The following is a 19,205-nucleotide window of genomic DNA, read 5'->3' as shown; positions in this document are numbered from 1 at the left end:
ACGAAATTAACACTGTGTCACACTTACATTTTTATTAATTATTTTTTTAAGTTTATGAATAAGTAATTTAATGTTTGTTGAACTTAGTCAGAACTGTTCAGAGCAATCATAAGAATACTGATTTTAGTTTAAATTCTGAAGTTAAGCCACATCTTTGTTTAAAAATTATAGGGTTGCTGTCACAAAAAGTGCCCATTTCAGGCTTTATAGCATAAGTGTAAAATTATATGTAAATGTTATGGTGCATGGTACAATTTCTGGTAAGCTACGCTTTTTTATTATTTCAATTCAATTCAGTTATTGTAGCCTAATTTGATTTAATATTGACTCATTTGGATAAATATTAGGTACTCAAGATTTTTTTCTCAATAAAAAAACAACTCATCTAATGCTGTAAACAGACAGCCCTATCAGCTGGTAGTATTATTTAAGGTTAAAAGTAACTCAAATTAAATATAATGTGTTTTTTTTTTATTATAACAACAACTTTATTTAATGATATAAGTAAAAATATAATAAATATAGAACACATATTTAGCAAAATACTCTCTATAGGCTAGCTCTTTTTTTTCTTGCCAACTATAGGCTATATTATGTTCATTAAATGGCTTTCCTGAGGTAAATGGCTTTCCTGAGGATCATAAGTAACCTGCTCTGTCTAGTCTGTTGGTCTCCGTGTTCTCTGTTTCGCGATTTTTCTGTGCGTGAGAAAATGGATGTGTGGTGTGAGAGCGTGTGAAAAGTGTCAATTGCATGTGTCACAGACTCACGGTGAATGCGTGAGAGTTGGCAGCGACTTTGTACTTCTGTCCAACTTCCGACTTTTCGGCTATTTTTTGTAGCTGGATATCTTTTGTTGCGTCTAAATATGAATGAGGATACGGTTATTGATAAATCGAATTATTATTGTTGTTCTTATTATCATTTAGGGGGGCTTAGGAACATTTTGGGGTAGCTTCAGCCCCCCTAAAATAGGCCTAACGACGTCCCTGGCGAGCAGGACGAGGCTGACGGCCGCGGGAGAACGGCACGAGGCTGGTGGCGTGATTACTGAGACATGCCGGTCTCGTATCTCTCACGGAGGAGCGGGTATTTTCTTAGCAATGTTAAAACGCACATCAACCGATCACTTGTTTAGCGTTCATGTAAACACTACATTCAGATTCACCAATCGGAATGAATTCAGTTAGATTGAAACAAAAGGTGTGCATGTAAACAATGAATGGCGACCGCAGAAAGCAAAAGCCGAATCCCGGACATTTTGGACGATCTCGACGGCTGGACATGTCCGGGAAAAAGAGGATGGTAACCCCTACTACTCAGCTTTCTCCTACTACTCAGCTTTCTCCACAGAACAAGAGCCTGCTAGCTTAGCTTCCAAAGAAAGATGGCTGACTGACACTATGTGTACATTCTGTGAGTGAGATCCCACCCTCTATGGGCGGGTTGAAAACATGCGGGACAGCCCCTCCTACTGGCTGTAGTCTTTAGCCTCTGGCCAGTAAATCCTCCGATGATGCAAAATTACGATTTTTGTGTCATCGGAGGATTTTTTCCAGACAAAAAATACATAAATCTCTCGTCTCAGGGGGTTATGAGGGTGGAAAGCATGGTAATTCGAAAATACTACAGGTTTTCTACTAATACAAAGCTTAACCCTCTGAGGTCGGCAATCACGCCGGCGTGATTTGCTCGTTTTTTTTTTTTTATCAGTTCAAACGAGAGTCCAAATACTCTGTTGACTTTGATCTTACAAACCAGTATCATACATCAATCTCTCCTGTTAAGTGTGTATTATTTTTGTGTATACTCACAATAAAAACAAAGTGTTGTGCTTTTTGCCAAATAAAGAAAAATAAACATGATGCAAGTTCTGCTTTCTCTCTGTCAGTGAAGTCAATTCTGAAACGCGTCCGAAAATGAACCATAACTCAGCGAATACTCAGTCAAACAGGCATACAGACTGAAGCTTGAATTCTCTTCTTTTAAATGAAGTAATTTTTATAAAAAACAAATATTCTCAGTTTATGTAATCTGTAAGAAAAGAGCGAGATGTCAGTCGTTCTCATCTCATCTAATTATTTTTAATGTGACCCCGCCCACGGAGAGCGCGCGCTATTCAAACGCAAATGACTGAGGCGATCCACGCAAACCTGTGAACGCCCCCATATCAGCTCGAGAAAACACAAGTTTATTCAGATCATTACTTGTTTACACTGTCTCGCAGCGCTGTGAGGAATAATAATAATGGAAAATGTACCTCAGAAGTGCGGGTATTTCGAGGAACAAGGATCCCTGAGCTGAGGAATACTGTGTTTTTTTTCCTTCTCAAGTGAATCGCGTTTCTGTTTGTGAATGAATGAACGGCAGAGATGCGCGCTGTTTACCACAGCTCGCAAAAAGACAGTTTAAATTTAAATCGCGTGTGTTAATGAATGATGATGTTTTAGCAAACTGTATTGCTATACTGAGATGAGTAAAAATCGACTGAAATATGTTGAAATAAAATGTAGGCTATTTGTATTGCAACGTATTAAACTGCAAATTAACATTTATATGCCCTAATATTTCATAAAAACAACGTTAGAGTCAGGCGAAATATGAAAGACAACATTTTGTTGACTAGATTTGGGTACAGTTTTTACTGTAGAATATACTGCCACATCAAATAAGCTTTTGTTTAGCAATTTCTGCTCATATGTTATATATATATATATATATATATATATATATATATATATATATATATATATATAAATACTGTTTTTGTCAAAAATAAAGTCATCAACTAAGATGTTAGCTGTTCCAATGTTGGCTATATTCAAACTAATGAATACATATGATAAAATGTAGGCCTATAATCATTTTTTTTTTACAAAGAAAGAGTACACTTGAAATATTGTTGAAATTGTAATTATTGTTGTAATTGTAACCTTTTTAATAAAATAGCAAAACATATTTACAAGATCGATGTAAGCAAAATCTTAAATGGTCAATATAAGTCTTCTTCTAAATATATCTTTTGTCCTTGCATTGTGGTTCATTCAGTGTCACATAGTGATGTCCGGTTCGTGAACCGGTTCTTTTTAGTGAACTGGTCGAACCAGTACACTAAATCGGACTGAATCGTTCGAAAACAGTTCGCGTCTTGCATCAGCACTGATCCACAAGTTAGTAAAGTTACTCACTTTCGGACATGCCTGAGTCCTGACAGTCCCTTCGACTCAAAATAATCCAATATCCCGGAGTAGGCATATTACTCCAGTAAATACAACAGTTCACTGAACTGAGACATGTTGTGCTGAGAGAAGTGATAAGCACGAGCAGTACACTGAGCATGCGCGCACTACCGAACGTACAGGTACAGCGGTTCTCGGATCACCAGTACAGAACTGAGAACTGTTTATTTCGGACACGTTCGATACGGAGAACCGATGAGCTGATGAGCTGAGCATGCGTGCAATTTTTTCAGAGGGACAAAATGCATGTTTCTTAAGTATTTTATTGAACATCAATAAGTGCAACAAAATAAAACATGTTAGAAACATGTTTATCACATAGGCTACTGCCTTTTCACTGTATTATTTTAAAGATTGGAAACACAATGAATGGATTGTAAATCTAAACATTTATTATTATACTAAAACATTATTTTCTGGAACAGATCATTTCATGTCTAAGTAAGTTGATATACATTTTTGACTTGCCAAGGTTTTAAAGGGTGCAAAGTAAATGTTTATAATGTGTTAATCAAAACATAACGTATTAAACAAACTGGAGACATGCATCGAGTTTTTAGTTTTGTCGACTGAAGGCTATAGTCTAGTAAGGTTTCAGTAGTTCTCAGCTCACACACAGGCATAGGTTCTCGAGTCAAGAACTGTTTTGTTTTGTTTTCACAATTGAATTGTGTGTGCGATGCGAGTATTAGCTTTAAAATGCGTCGTTTCCTTGTCCCAAGTCAACAGAAGTCAGCATTAAGGGAGGATACGGAGCCACCTGTCACCTGTGTGAGTAAAAAAACGATCCGTGGCGACGGTTTTGCAATCCGTCCGCTCAGTTTATAAACAGTACTCACGAATTCTCAAACTGTTCCCTCGGTTTAATAAATCGTGCCCACGAGTTTCTAATCCGCGCTCTCAGACTTGTTAACCAGTTTTTGCAATCTGTACCCACAAATTCATAAACCGTGCCCACGCTTTCGCAATCCGTTCCCACGTAGTATTGCGTGACGAGTTCATAATGCGGTGAATTCCCGCTCCCATTTACTTCACAATCTCATTATAGAAAGACGCGCGTCACGATCTGTGCACTGCCGCGTCTCGCGCTCGCCATGCAGCCAGATTCAGTGCACCTTATGAACCATGGCGTTAACTTGAACTGCATTTCTGTCAGTGCGTGACACAGCTTGTTAATAAATAACAGCTCGTTTTTTTTATTGATCCATTTCATACAATCCGTCTTCATTTGGCAAGTCCACTTGCGCAAAAACGTTTTTCATGTTCAACTGTTTTTGTGTGTGTGGATGCTGCTGATAAAATAGCTTCGCCGAGACTACAAAGAGACATGCATTTGTGTGTGTGTGTTTGTTTGTTTGTTTCTTTCTTTTGTAAAAGTTTCCCGGATATAACTTACCTATTTAATGCACAATTTTCCTTACAAATTATATTTATCAGCATTACAATGTGAGTAAATGTAGCCGTGTAAAATGTAAGGGTTGATGCCACCCTTATAGAACAATGTGCATTTACGTTTAAATTGTAACATATTTAATAGCATGGAATTACAGTGTAATTAGTGTTAGCCTACTATCTTAGCCTTTTTCAGTGCATTAGGTGAGGTAATCTGATAATATTAGTGATTCTCATTTATCAAAACACTAAAACTGGTATCGTTTTGGAGAGAAATTGGGTATTTTTTAATCTCTCTTTTTAACCCATCTCATGGTGTGTGATGCTAAACTATCATATGAGTTTCTAAAAGTTTTTGAATTCTTTGCACAGTTATGAATATTGATATTTTATGTGCAACAATAGCATGCTCAGGCTCAGTGGACTTTCGCCTAATTTTAAATGCTTTTTTTTTCAAATACTGTAATATGATTTAAATGGTGATGAGTACGTACTGATTTGATGCATTTTAAAAAGATGGATGATAGATATTCTTTAATCTTTCTGACAAAGAACAAAATATAATGTGAATTACAGTATGTGCAATTTTTTTAAATTTATAAATTGTAGTGCACAGTGTTTATTATAAGGGGGTAGAATCCGCAGCTCAGTACTCACTACTCACTACTCATGAGTACTTTTAAATAAGCTACTTTTTTACTCTTACTCAAGTAGTTTTTTGGACAAGTACTTTTTACTCTACTCACACTACATTTTTTGGAATGTAATGGTACTTTTACTTGAGTATGTTTTTTCAGTACTCTTTCCACCCCTGCTGATTTTCTTCGAGATGATGTGCATCTCCTTCAAATGTGCGCTTAAAGCCCGGACACACCGTGCCGATTTCAGCCATCAGGTGTCGTCGGCGGTAGCTTTGGCGCCGATTGCACGTTAAGCATGTTTTGTTTTTTAAAAGTAGCCTCAATTAGGCATGCATAAAGAATCTTTGCTGTTGCAAAGAATCGTTTCTGAATGCACTTTTAAGAAAGTTGTGGAAATAAAATAATATTTACATTTTATCAGTTATTATTGAAAATCATCATTGCCTGGAACACACAAAAGATGGCATTTACTGCAGAGGCGTGTGTGGGTTAGGGCAGGCGGAGGGATTTTGGGGAAGGGGGGGCTCGGCTGTCCTTACCTACTCTAAGGGGAGGCTCACATTCACCCAATTTGAAAACCCCTGCTTTAAGACATGTAAAACATCCGCGTTTGCGCATTGCTTAGGCCTACTATAGGGTTAATTTTCAAAACGTAAATGTAATAAACCTATCCAAGATGATTATGACGATGAGTACTATTATTTAACTGAAGTTATGATTACAAATGCCTTTAGAATGTATTTGAATGTATATTTATCCGCCGGGATGATAGAATTGACGTCATTACGTGATGACGTAAAAGAACTGGTGAACCGTTTTTTTGAACCGGTTCATTGAAACGAACTGTCTGAAAGAACCGGTTCGCGGAAAAGAACCGGACTTCCCATCACTAGTGTCACACCTGAATGAATGGCTCATTATGCAGAGTGGGTGGGACATTGTATTCTCAGGTGTAAACTACTCCTCCTTCACGCCCCCCTCGCATATTGGCTTTCCAAGCAAAACCTGTTTTACACAATTTAAATCAATGTATTGCTTTATGTGAACAATAAAGCAAGACTATTTTCAGATCATTTTGAAGCCAGAACTCGAAGCGACAACGTCCATTAGTCAAAAGTCTTGTGGACACATATTTAGTATGAGTTTTGTGGTCTTATTTCAGCAACTTTCATTTGAATTTTTTCCAATTACCACGCATAAACATTATTCTCTTAAAAATACAAACATCTATGATGCTCACATATTATGGTAGCCCTGTTTGTGCTATATAGAGTGAATTTACACCTTTGCCATTAATGTGTTTATAAATAACTGAAAAAAGCACAAATGTCAGGGCATGTCAAAACATCCCAAGGGCCCCAAAAACACCTTAGACCCCAGAGGGTTAATGCTAAATCCTGAAGTATCCCTTTAATCTATCCATTCATTCATGTTTGCTTCCAAGATTAAAGGGGTGGTTCAGGATTTTGGACATCAGACCTCATTTCCAAGTTAGCCTGGGTGTTATTTATCAGTTGAGACTGTTTCCATCCAGTTTCCAGACAGTATTCAATTTTCATCCAGTTGCATAGTTCGCCGGTACTAGGCTAGCGCGAGTCAACGGTAACTGCTAGCCTGCCATTAAAATAGTTTTACCCACTCCACCGTACACCAGAATAAAAAAAATCATAACGCCAGAATATCGATGTAAATGTCTGTTGAGAGAATAATGCTAGAAATCAAACGACTCTCTTGCATCTCAATGATCGCATTACAGTTACAGGAACTAGTTTCTCTGCAGAGGCGGAATTTTACTTTGCTCCGGTTAGTAGTACTGCGCCGAAAAGTAAACACAGAACAGATGCGCTCTACGGTCGGGACGTCTAGCTATCTAGTAGTAGTCTCGGCTGCCTAGGTAACTTAATATCACTCCGCCGCTGCCATAGACTGTGCTAATAAATACAGGTAACAAAGTATAACTATTGCAATGCGATGAAAGGGTAGTTTGATTTCTAACATTATTCTCTCAACAGACATTTAAATCGATAGTCTGGCATTAAGATTTATTTGCTTTTGGTGTACGGTGGAGTGGGTAAAACTGTTTTAATGGCAGGCTAGCAGTTACTGTTGACTCGTGCACTGGCGAACTATGCAACTTGAAGGACTGGATGAAATTTTTTGAAAACTGTCTCCACTCATAAATAACACCCAGGATAACTTGGAAATGAGGTCCGATGTCCAAAATCCTGAACCACCCCTTTAATGCGTTCGGATGTGAAACATTTTGCGACACATCACTTTCCTGCACTTTTACCAGCAGAGGTCCTCGTCGAGCTCTGATTTAAAAAGCTTTGTGTATGAACCTTTTTCCGATATATATATATATATATATTTTTTTTTTTTTTTAACACAGGAAACCAAGATAAAACTCAGAAATGCAGAGTAACAACATCCAAGACTTTGCTTTGTCTTGTTTTTTTGGAATCAAATTTTTATGTAACAGACATAAAAAAGTTTTGAACAGTCTTAAAAAAAAAAAAAAAGATGACTAACTTGTAAGACTAGTTTCAGTGGTTTATGCAACCAGTCCCAGAGGCTCCAAAAGGTCATCAGAAACTCCACCCTCTTACAAAACCTACCAGGAACTGACTACTCATTATTTCTGTCTTTCATTTTTACTGAAAGCTAAAACGAGTTGTGAAGAACAGAGGAGGACACATTATATTAGGGTTTTTGTGTATTTCTGAATGAACCCAGATTAGATTTTGATTGTAATAGTTGTTTACTCTTTAAACCAAATTTCAGAAAGTGAAAGTTAATTCATTAGATCTTTTACAAGACGAGGAAATGGATCCAAAATCTGTGGAAGAGCTTTCTTGTCCTGTTTGCTATGAAATCTTCAAGGCTCCTGTTCTTCTGTCCTGTAGTCACAGTTTTTGTAAAGAGTGTCTACAACAGTTCTGGAAAACTAAGAAAACTCAGGAGTGTCCTGTCTGCAGGAGAAGATCATCTAGAGAATATCCTCCAAATAATCTAGCATTAAAAAACTTGTGTGATTCAATGATAAAGGAGGGAAAGGAGAAACGTTCATCAGGATCTGAGGAGATCTGCAGTTTACACAGTGAGAAACTCAAACTCTTCTGTCTGGAGGACAAACAGCCTGTGTGTTTAGTGTGCAGAGACTCAGAGAAACACACCAATCACACATTCAGACCCATCAGTGAAGTGCTTTCATCTTACAAGGTAAGACAAATGTCTCCCATTTCATATGCTGAATACATTGTTATACATAGAATTTAGAAACAGTATTATTCGTGTATACAATAGACCAATATTTATGTTTTTTCAGACTAAATCTCTATGATTTACTACTGAAATAAAATTCTGCTCTAATCTTAGACCCTCTGATGTTCAAATCTTCTTAAATGTAACAGCATTGGCACAAAATATGTTTAGAAAAAATAGAAATGTCATGGGTTATTAATATTTTTTCAATAATAATAATATGTGATTTAAGACACACCAAAAAGTGAATGATACTAACATACTTTCACTTTCTGTATTTGTATTTGCACAACCACAAAAATACAACTGAGAATTGGCCATTGCAAAAAACACATTTGTTTGGTGAAAACATGATTTCTTGATGTTCATCCTTTCCCAATTAAACAATTAAATATATATCTCCTGCCATTTTCAGGCACAAATGCTTCCTGAGAATGATCCATTCAACATATATATATATATATATATATATATATATATAAAAAAAACATCCAAACATACAATGTTTAAAGCTCTTAGAGCTGCATAAGTTTCACAGATTTTCATCTTAACCTGTAGGAGGAATTTAATACAGCACTGACGTCCTTACAAGACAAGCTCAAACATGGAGAAGAAATGAAGAAAAAGTGTGATGAAAGAATTGAACACATCAAGGTGAGGATATAAAGAGTTAAACACTCAACATTAGTGGAGTGTGTTCATACAGCGCTGACTGAAGTGAATGTGATTTGATTTCAGTCTCAAGCTGAGCACACAGAGCGTCAGATTAAAGAAGAGTTTGAGAAGCTTCATCAGTTTCTCAGAGACGAAGAAGAAGCTACAATCACTGCACTGAGAGAGGAAGAGGAGCAGAAGAAGCAGAGGATGAAGGAGAAGCTGGAGGAGATGAACACACACATCTCAGCTCTTTCACACACAATCAGGGACATGGAGGAGATGATGAAAGACAATGACGTCTCGTTTCTAAAGGTGAAAATCAGTCTGGCTTCATTCTTTGTGCATAAAACAACTTGTATAGAGAGACTCATTGACACTGAGAGTGTTTGATAAGATATTAAAATGTTTTCAAACTCTATATTTTCCAGAACTTTAACGCCTCAATGAAAAGGTAAGTGAGCTGCTCGTATCTCTTCTCTCAGTGGATCTGAACTCAAATTCACTGCAGTTCTGACTCCTGAATGTTCCTCAGAGTCCAGATCTCACAGCCGGATCCACGGATGAGTTCTGGAGCTTTGATTCATGTGTCGCGTTATCTGGATAACCTGCTGTTCAAAGTCGGGAAGAAGATGCTGGAAACTGTCCAACACAGTGAGTCTCAGCAGATTTGACACCAGTACAGAAGATAGTTCACATATAAATACAAACAAAATCAACATTTGATAGAAATATATTTAATAATCACTTGAATTTCTAAGTGAATCTGAACTGCATTTCAGAAAATCATCAGATGATACAGCGAACTCATAATGAAATATCTATTCCTCATGGTTTATGTTTATGTATTAGGATACAATAGTGTTTATTGAATATTGATATTAAACCTGAAGCCTCAATCCATTCTGACAGTAACTGAGAGACAGAGGTGGAAAGTAACGAATTACATTTACTTGCGTTACATAATTGAGTAGTTTTTTTGTGTGTAATTCTACTTTTTAAGTAGTTTTTAAAATTAGCAATTTTTTGTTTGAAGTATTGTACTTTAATACATTTTAAAACATATCCGTTAATGAGTAAAAAAATAATAATACAAGGAAAAAAAAAAATCACGCTCAGGAAACTACTGCATTGATTGAAGGGCGGGAGAACAAACGCAGACCCAGCTGTTGCAGACCCAGCTGAAAGCGAGCCGTCGAATTCTTATGAAGCGAACCATGGCCAGTATGGAAACAATTTGGATGTAGAATAAATGTGCGGTTGTCCTCAAGGATAGATATCCAATTTTCAAAAAATGTGGACGCAGAGTGGCTGCAAAAAGAGGCCACTTGAAAAAAAATTGCCTTCAAGGCAATATATATATATATATAATTTTTTTATTTTTAAACACAGGATAACCAAGATAACACTCACAAATTCAGAGTAACAACATCCAAGACTTTGCTTTGTCTTGTTTTTTTGGAATCAAATTTTTATGCAACTGATTTAAAAAAGTTTTGAACAGTCTTAAAGAAAAGAAAAAAAACTAATTTGTAAGACTAGTTTCAGTGGTTTATGCAACCAGTCCCAGAGGCTCCAAAAGGTCATCAGAAACTCCACCTCTTACAAAACCTACCAGGAAGTGACTAGTCATTATTATTTTTTTACTTTCATTTTTACTGAAAGCTAAAACGAGTCGTGAAGAACAGAGGAGGACACGTTATATTAGGGTATTTGTGTATTTCTGAATTAACTCAGATTAGATTTTGATTGTAATAGTTGTTTACTCTTTAAACCAAATTTCAGAAAGTGAAAGTTAATTTTAGATCATTAGATCTTTTACAAGACAAGAAAATGGATTCAAAATCTGTGGAAGAGCTTTCTTGTCCTGTTTGCTATGAAATCTTCCAAGGCTCCTGTTCTTCTGTCCTGTAGTCACAGTTTTTGTAAACAACCACAATATGTGGAAACTCACCTTCAGGGAGGCCTGGTGAGGCCTACTACCTGATAGCCACCATATGTGGGAATTCGCCTTCAGGGAGGCCTGAAGAGGCCTACTACCTGATAACCATCATAAGTGGGAATTCACCTTCAGGGAGGCCTGAAGAGGCTTACTACCTGAAAGCAATCTAAACAACTAGCTGCTTTGAGCCCTGAATCCGGGTGACAGTCCCAGGACGGCCTGCTAAGGCCAGCCAGTCCTGGGGCCCAGTCTCGGAACGGCCTGTTTAAGCTGGTTTCTAACCCTGTTTCTAACCCTAACCCTAACACTAACGGCCTGTTTAACCCTCCTGAAAGTCTTCTTAAGAAAGAGACTAACTACCACGGCCAGAGAGGCCGGGTACTGAGCTACATGGTAGCCTGATAAGGCCAACCACTGCTGGGGACTCGCCTATCAGTGAGGCCTGGTCAGGCCTACTAGCTGATAGCAAGTCTATTCTGCTACAACATACACTGTTGGGAACCATACTGTTTTATTTACCATTAGCCACCCACAGGAGGCCTAATAAGGCTAGCTGGTCGCGGCCATAATTTATGTCCCACAGTGTTGGGACCCACCTCCGAGGAGGCCTGTTAAAGCAGGGCTCAGTAGTTTCGGGATTTCTTCGCTGTATTCTCGCTTTTTGCTCGCAGGTTTCTCTCTAGAGCTCCCCCCACAGCTTCGGAATAGATATGTGACAACACTGCTGTAAAAACTTGTTGGCGATTCTCAGACACCAGAGGCTAGTAGATCAACGACATCAAAGCAGATGGGACATTCTTTAAAATGTCTTCTTCATTCGGGTTCGAACAGCGTGAGGGAGCGCAATAATGACCGCATTTTAGCAGATTTCTTTTGGCCGTAAAGCAATTGTTTACATCGCGAGACCTGATATCACGCGAGACTTCCTGACGCGGCGGCCGCCGGCCCGCCGGCTCAAAGTTGCAAGTGCGGATTTTCCGCTCACGGGCACCAGGGGGGTGCGAAACGACCACCATTCAACCCGAAATAAGTAATATAACCATTCCAATGACTCTGAAGCTGTTCAGTTAAGGTAAAAAAGTTACTTAGATCACCTTTAAAGGAGAACTCCGGTCAATTTTAACACTGAGCTAATTTTTTTGTAAATTTGGAGTGCTGTCAGTACAGAGAACAACAACAAAAATGGCCTAAGCTGGCCTAAAGAGCCCTATTGGGGGCTGCCCAGTCAAGGAGGCCTGCTGAGGCCTACTACCTAACCACGCAGCCTTCATTTGTCAGAAAAGCTGTTTATACATTGCTACAGCATCCTGGTACCTTATCACTTTGCCAAAGGCAGTGTACTCAGCAACAAAGCAACACCCTTTAAACAAGAGGAGTACAACATACGCCACTCTGCCTCAGTGGAGGCCTACCATTTATATGCATGGGCGTCAGCCTTGCATATAGATAAGTTTTAGAACTCTCCTGCTCAACCCGAGCCATCGTGGTGTGAAGTAGATTGATACAGAACTGAGAATGGAGTACTCAAAACTACCCTGTATCAGTGGGGGAGTAACAACCATATGCCCCTAAGAATTTAACAGGGTACGGGCCTGCCAGTGGCTCTAGAGGTGACAGGGATTCTCGTACCAAGTCTAGGGGAGTGGGGCTTGCTTGCTAGCCAATTACCTTCAACCCATAACTTGGGCAGTAGCTCAACCAGCTGAGTGAAGCCAACTCTGGAGGCCCAAGTCCATATGTTGGCTCTGTACGGTGGAGTCTGGCAAAAAAAAACGATCTCTTTGCAGAGCGAAAGACGGCCTAACCCTGCCTGATAGACCCATAGTACTGGGCAGGCCCTACTGGAGGCCTAACCCTAGATCTTTAACAATCATGCCTCTAATATCAACCTGCATTACTCTAGAACCCCCTAATGCAAAGAAGGGGGCATGCCTTGGCCGAACAACTCCGTATTATGGGAGGAGGCTGTAATCTAGGGATGAAGGAAGCCTAAACTCACGTAGTGAACGGCCAGAGGCAGAAATGCTTCAGCAGAACGCCTCCATTATCCCTAGTCTAGCCTGAGGGCCAGCCTATAAACCTAGATCTATTAAAATGTCAGACGACACAGATGGCTGGGCATAAGATCTGAAGCTCCAGCGTAAGTCTAGAGAAAAATCTACTATACTCTGCAATAAAATAATTATTACTAAGAGGAGACAGACTACTCTACCCTGAGGTGGCTAATAGCACAAGGGCTGACAAAGACCATGCAACCGCTAACATTCCATTATGCCTCAAAGGCTCTCATCATGAGACGAAGCCTAAGCTATTAAAAAGTCCTTATAACTAGACTGAGCTGTGGCACACCCTGTGAATAGACAAAAAGGAAGCCAACACATACTCAAAAAAGAAGCCCAATAGCTGATGCATTTCTATCATTCTAGCGACCTAACAGGGGAACCACATTCCAAAATGTTCCTTACCTTATTCCTTAATGTCAAACATGCTCCCTAACTCTATACAGGGAACAAAGTCTGTAGGGAAATACATTTTAGTGTTAATTACACACAAAAAATGCTCCTTAAAGAAGACCAGTCAGCTCACCTGCGGCGTGCAGAGTGAAGACTCACCAGATAGTTCTCTATGAACCTGGGGTCCACCACTTTACATGCCTGAAAGAGGCGCTCTCACTAACCAAGCCGAAGCGGGCCATCAGAACATAGTTCTCATCATGGACCCAGCCCCATGCCTGATGTAAGGAACACCTGGGGAATCAGGAAGAGAGGAGAGAGCTGTAATGTAATGAGGCCCTCCAGGGAGATTATCCATCACCGATGCTGTGTGCACTTGCGCTGGATAACCTCCCTCAGATCCCTCTTCTTGCCGGAGTCACGCCTCCTCTGTGCCCTGCTCCTCCATGGAGGGGGCGCACGAGATGCGACACTGGCTCTCTGGCCTTGTCTACGGTCCTCGGATGCCTCTCCATGGCCACCATTGCTGCCATTGAACGACCGATCACGGCAACAGTTTGTTTGGTGGCCCAGAGAGCAAGATCCGTGGTACGGCACAGCTCCGCGACCGCCTCAGAGGACATCCCTGCCCCCCTGGTCGAGATCCCGCTGCAGGTCTGCCTGGTACGCCTGTAGTACTGTCATGGTGTGCAGAGCAGCACTGGCCTGACCCGTTGCCGTGTATGCTCTGCCATTCAAACGTGCTGTTGTTTTAAGCGGTTTGGATGGCAGGGTTTGTGCTCTCAGTGTCAACGCCTGCCCAGACAAAAGAGTTCGGAAACGTCTCGTCAACGGGCGGCATCGACACATACAAAAAAGAAAAGTGAAGTCTGCACACTGCATGCTACTCAAAATAAATGTATTAAAAGTACAATGTTTCGACCATCAGGTCTTCATCAGGTGCAATGCAAAAAAACACACACATTTGCATTGCACCTGATGAAGACCTGATGAAAACCTGATGGTCAAAACGTTGTGCTTTTAATAAATTATCTTGAGTAGCATGCAGTGTGCGGACTTCACTTTTCTTTTTTTTTGTTTATGTTAATTTTATGTCCTGCACCTGAGCCCAATCTGGGTGTTTGGGATGTGCACACCAGTTTTGTATTTCGGCATTGACACATTCCCATGCTCTCCGATCCCCTCAACATCAGCGAAACTAGCCCACTGATGTCGGTGAATATGGGCAGAGTATGGGTTCTTCCATGCCCACTCGATCTCTGTGTGAAGATCAGGAAGGAATGGAAGGCTCACCTCAGCTGGTGGCCTATGGTTGGGGAAAAAACGATCATCAAGCCTAACGCGCCGCCACAGCAGCTGCAGTCTGCCGGCAGCGTGCTCCATAACATCCACCAGCTCCGCATACACGGGGCAGGATGGTTGAAAGGGCTCAGGATCTACCTGATTATCACCCTCATCAACCATCTCCTGCTCATCCTGAATAGCACTCGCTGCAGGAAAAGTAGGAGAATAATCTTCGTCATCCACCTGCAGCTCACCCTCTTCAGCCGTTGAATCGTCTGAAAGGTTTACACTCCTCTCAAGATGATCGACGAGCTCTATCTGGGAACCCCATGATGCAAGTCCAGATGCTGAGCCCTCTTCACTCGAGAAAAGGGCCAGACTAAAGCAGAGCGTTTTCAGAGAAATACGCTCACAGTTTGCACAGGCGGCTCCCTCGAGAACCCAGGCAGAAAACACTTCCCATCCCTTCACCCAGGCAGAAAACGCACAGTTCATGTGTCAGCCGGCATCAAAAACCTTGGGTACGGGTCGGCACACTTCAGAAAACAATCAGCCTTCGCCGTGCGTTTCATTATAATTCTCTTACCGTTAATACTCTTTAGCGTTACAGACAGAACAGTCCCTGAAGACGAAAAGATGATTGTCATTTTTGGAAGGTGCCCTTTTATACTTCCAAGTCGCACGTTAATCATTCACGCTAATGATTCACAGGCTATCGCCGGTCAACATGATTGCAGTGATTTGATATTGATTTCAGACACCTGTCACGTCTGAGGCGTTCCCCAAAGCGTCATTGACCCTTTCGAAAGAGAACACCACATACACATATAAACAACATTAAAAGCTGGATTTTCACCACAGGGGGACTTTAAATAGTGTTCTTGAATTAATTCTTTGCATTTGAGGTCTAGAATATAAAGTCTGTATTCCCTGCTACCTTTCCTGCTAATTGCCACTTACATAATATGTACAATTTATTATTATCTCTTTTGGTGGGAATGTTTATGATGTGTATGACATTAAATGCAAAGAATGCAAATAGAAATTCATGGTTACACTTTTAATGTGTGATTGTAATTTTAGATTTAAGTACTGAGTAATATTAACCCTCAGGGGTCTGAGGTGTTTTTGGGGTCCTTGAGATGTTCTGACATGCCCTGACATTTGTTATTTTTTTCAGTTGCTTATAAACATATTAATGGCAAAGGTGTAATTACACTCTATTTAGCACAAACAGGGCTACCATAATATGTGAGCCACGTGTATGTACATGTTTGTATTTTTTAGAGAATAATGTTTATGCATGGTTATTGAAAAAACTTAAAATGAAAGTTTCTGAAATAAGGCCACAAAACACATACTAAATATGTGTCCACAAGACTTTTGACTAATGGATGTCGTCGCCTAGGGTTTTTTCTTCAAAATGATCTGAAAATCATCCTGCCTAATCATTCACATAAAAATTTCTAGTAATAGGGCAGTTAATTGTTCCCATACTGTATTTTCAGAAAGTTTTTGAATATATTCTCTACCCAAATGTGTCACTAATAAAACACAATAAAAATAATTTAAAGAGAAGGTTTATATTGACCTTTTAAGATTTTGTTTACATCTATCCTTATATATATATATTTTTGCTATTTCATTAAAAAGGTTATACAATTACAACGACAATAAAAATGTTAACAATATTTCTAGTGTAATCTTTCTTTGTAAAAACTAAAGTATACATTTTATCATACGTATTTCAAAGTTAAGGATTCATTAGTTTGAATATTGCCTACATTGGAACACTATAATAACATCTTAGTTGATTATTTTTGACAAAACATAATAGGCTATATATATATATATATATATATATATATATATATATATATATATATATATATATATATTAGGGGTGTAACGGTACGTGTATTCGTACCGGACCGTTTTGGTACAGGGCTTTTTCTGTTCCTTTTCCCCCCGGTGTTTCATTTAATTAGGTGATTCTAAGTTTAGGCCTAATTATTGATGATTACAAGCTTGGAGGAACTGCAATTAATTACAGTAAATTGTGCAATTAATTAGTTCATTTTTTTAATCGATTCCCAGCCTTCATTTTTAACAGGGTTTCCGCGGGGCATTAAAAAGCATTAAAAGTCCTTAAATGGATTTTGCGATATTTAAGGCCTTAAATGGCATTAAAAAGCATTAAATTGTAATCCTACAGGCATTACATTTTGTTATGGTTTTGAAGAAAATGTTATATTATCAATTTATTTGAATATAGTCTTCATAATTAATAATTTGTATTTGCTGTCGCAAAATATGTTAGTGTGATTAAAAACACGTGGAAACAGTTTGGTGATTGCCTCCGGCCGGAGCAAAGTTGCGGAGGTGGAGCGAGTAATTTTGGACAGCAGGAACCAGGGCCGGCCCGCGGCATAGGCGGTATAGGCAAATGCTAAGGGCGCCACTCATCCATAGGGGCGCCAGAATGAGTGATTTTTTTTTTTTTTTTTTTTTTTACATTTTTTTTTTTTTATAATAGGCTACTATTTTAAAACCATTAATTCGAAATACTACCAAATAAAGCAAAAAAAAAAAAAAAAAAAGTCCGGCTCTTCAATCTTCCCCCGCCCATCGAGTGCTTGAAGTGCGTCAGAAACAGAGCGCGCGCGCGATCAGTTGTTGGTAATTTGTTGTGTAGCGTGCCCGACGCCGCATCCAATGTAGACAGCACTGCTTTAGTTAACACACAGCTCGTAGAAACGGGCCTGGCAGCTCGCGCCAGTTCTAGACACGGTGAAAGTTTCCTGATTGTGACGGAAGGCCGAATTTACATGACACATTATAAATGAGCATAGTCTGCGATAGATACAGTGCCAAAAAGAAGAGAAGAGGATAAAGACAGAGGTAAAGTGATGTAGTGAATGAACAATTTATTGCATAGGAGTAAGATACTATAATTTCATGGCAGTTATTTTTACCTTAAACTTAATGTTAGCAGTTGTTCTGAGTTCTGAGTCCCCAGACTGTGATTTTGTAACAATCATGTCAGTTTTAAGACGCATTTTTTATTATCACTTTTTTATTAATGTTTTACTCTACAGTTGTGCAGTTTTGGGGGGATACAGTACAGGCCAAAAGTTTGGAAACATTACTATTTTTAATGTTTTTGAAAGAAGTTTCTTCTGCTCATCAAGCCTGCATTTATTTGATAAAAAATACAGAAAAAAATTGAATATTGTGATATATTATTACAATTTAAAATAATTTGTTTTCAATTTATTATACTTTAAATGATCATTTATTTCTGTGATGCAAAGCTGAATTTTCAGCATCATTACTCTATCACATGATCCTTTAGAAATCATTCTAATATGATGATTTATTATGAGTGTTGGAAACAGTTCTGCTGTAATGTGTGTGTGTGTGTGTGTGTGTGTGTGTGTGTGTGTGTGTGTGTGTGTGTGTATATATATATATATATATATATATATATATATATATATATATATATATATATATATGCTAAATCATGAACACAATGACAGGGTGAAATGGGCTGTGATGCATGGGGCGCCAGGTAAAATCTTGCCTAGGGCAGCAAATTGGTCAGGGCCGGCCCTGGCAGGAACAACAGGAATAAACCTAGACCAGAAAACTGGGAAAGTGCATGGAAGACAAACAATTTAGAACATGGTTGGTGGTCAAATTAAAGAATGATTTTGTAGCGTTTGTAAAAAGGTATTAAATTGTGTAGCTACAATGGTAATCAACGCCGTAAAATCTCATGCAGTCTGACAGCCACAGATCGACGGTAAAAGGCAGACAGCAGTTATCCAAGTTATGTGTAGTAACTTTCTCTCATCAGCCGCTGTTGAAGCTCACTTTGCGTTTTTTTAACGCGTTAACGCATGAGATTATTTTTGTCCAGTTTAACGCTGTTTTTAAACGCGCTGCCTGTGAATGTCCTGTCTATGTGACACACACATACACACACACACACACACACAGAGAAAGATGCGCGCCAGATCGTGCGCACAGACTGCGCACCAGAAAACGGTCCTCTTTCAGGCTTGAACGAACAATAAAACACAATTTTGCCAAAATGTCTGTTTTGGGAGTATCCTCATAAAATAAGAGCAGTCTTAAATTAGTGAAATTAAGTCTTTAATGAACGCAAAGAGTTGTGAGAGAATGAGGCGCGTGTTAGATCCGTGTTTCTGTCAGCAGCTGCTCTTAAAGGGACAGCAGCCAGTAAAGCTTACTGTCAGTAAAGTTAATCACAGAACAAAGGCACCAGAGAAAATTACTCACTGCTATTGACTAAAGAACTCTTGTAGCT

At 39.1% G+C, this 19,205-nt stretch overlaps 2 protein-coding genes across 2 annotated transcripts in view; one reads left to right on the top strand and one right to left on the bottom strand.

The window, feature by feature from the left end:
• The window catches only part of plp1a (proteolipid protein 1a), a 53,140-nt gene that overhangs the window by 20,657 nt on the left and 13,278 nt on the right, over window positions 1-19,205 (bottom strand). The gene's annotated exons all lie outside the window — the stretch shown is intronic.
• LOC311095493 (E3 ubiquitin-protein ligase TRIM35-like) lies at window positions 7,918-10,479 on the top strand. Its single transcript, XM_084134028.1, has 5 exons — window positions 7,918-8,494; window positions 9,095-9,190; window positions 9,275-9,505; window positions 9,622-9,644; window positions 9,726-10,479. Exons 1-5 carry the CDS (start codon window positions 8,099-8,101, stop codon window positions 9,862-9,864), a joined length of 885 nt encoding a protein of 294 aa, XP_083990154.1. The 5' UTR covers window positions 7,918-8,098; the 3' UTR covers window positions 9,865-10,479.

Source organism: Abramis brama (assembly GCF_963993115.1).
Source record: "Abramis brama genome assembly, chromosome: 13".
Taxonomy (NCBI): domain Eukaryota; kingdom Metazoa; phylum Chordata; class Actinopteri; order Cypriniformes; family Leuciscidae; genus Abramis; species Abramis brama.
The sequence above is the reverse complement of the archived record's forward strand: the minus strand, read 5'-3'. Positions and strand labels throughout refer to the sequence as shown.

Bases quoted from the DNA above. Each gene is read 5' to 3' on its own strand.
- LOC311095493 (XM_084134028.1), top strand. From the start codon at position 8,099: ATGGATCCAAAATCTGTGGAAGAGCTTTCTTGTCCTGTTTGCTATGAA. The intron at 8,495-9,094 runs GTAAGACAAATG...CTTAACCTGTAG, and splicing joins AAGTGCTTTCATCTTACAAG to GAGGAATTTAATACAGCACT. The intron at 9,191-9,274 runs GTGAGGATATAA...ATTTGATTTCAG, and splicing joins AAAGAATTGAACACATCAAG to TCTCAAGCTGAGCACACAGA.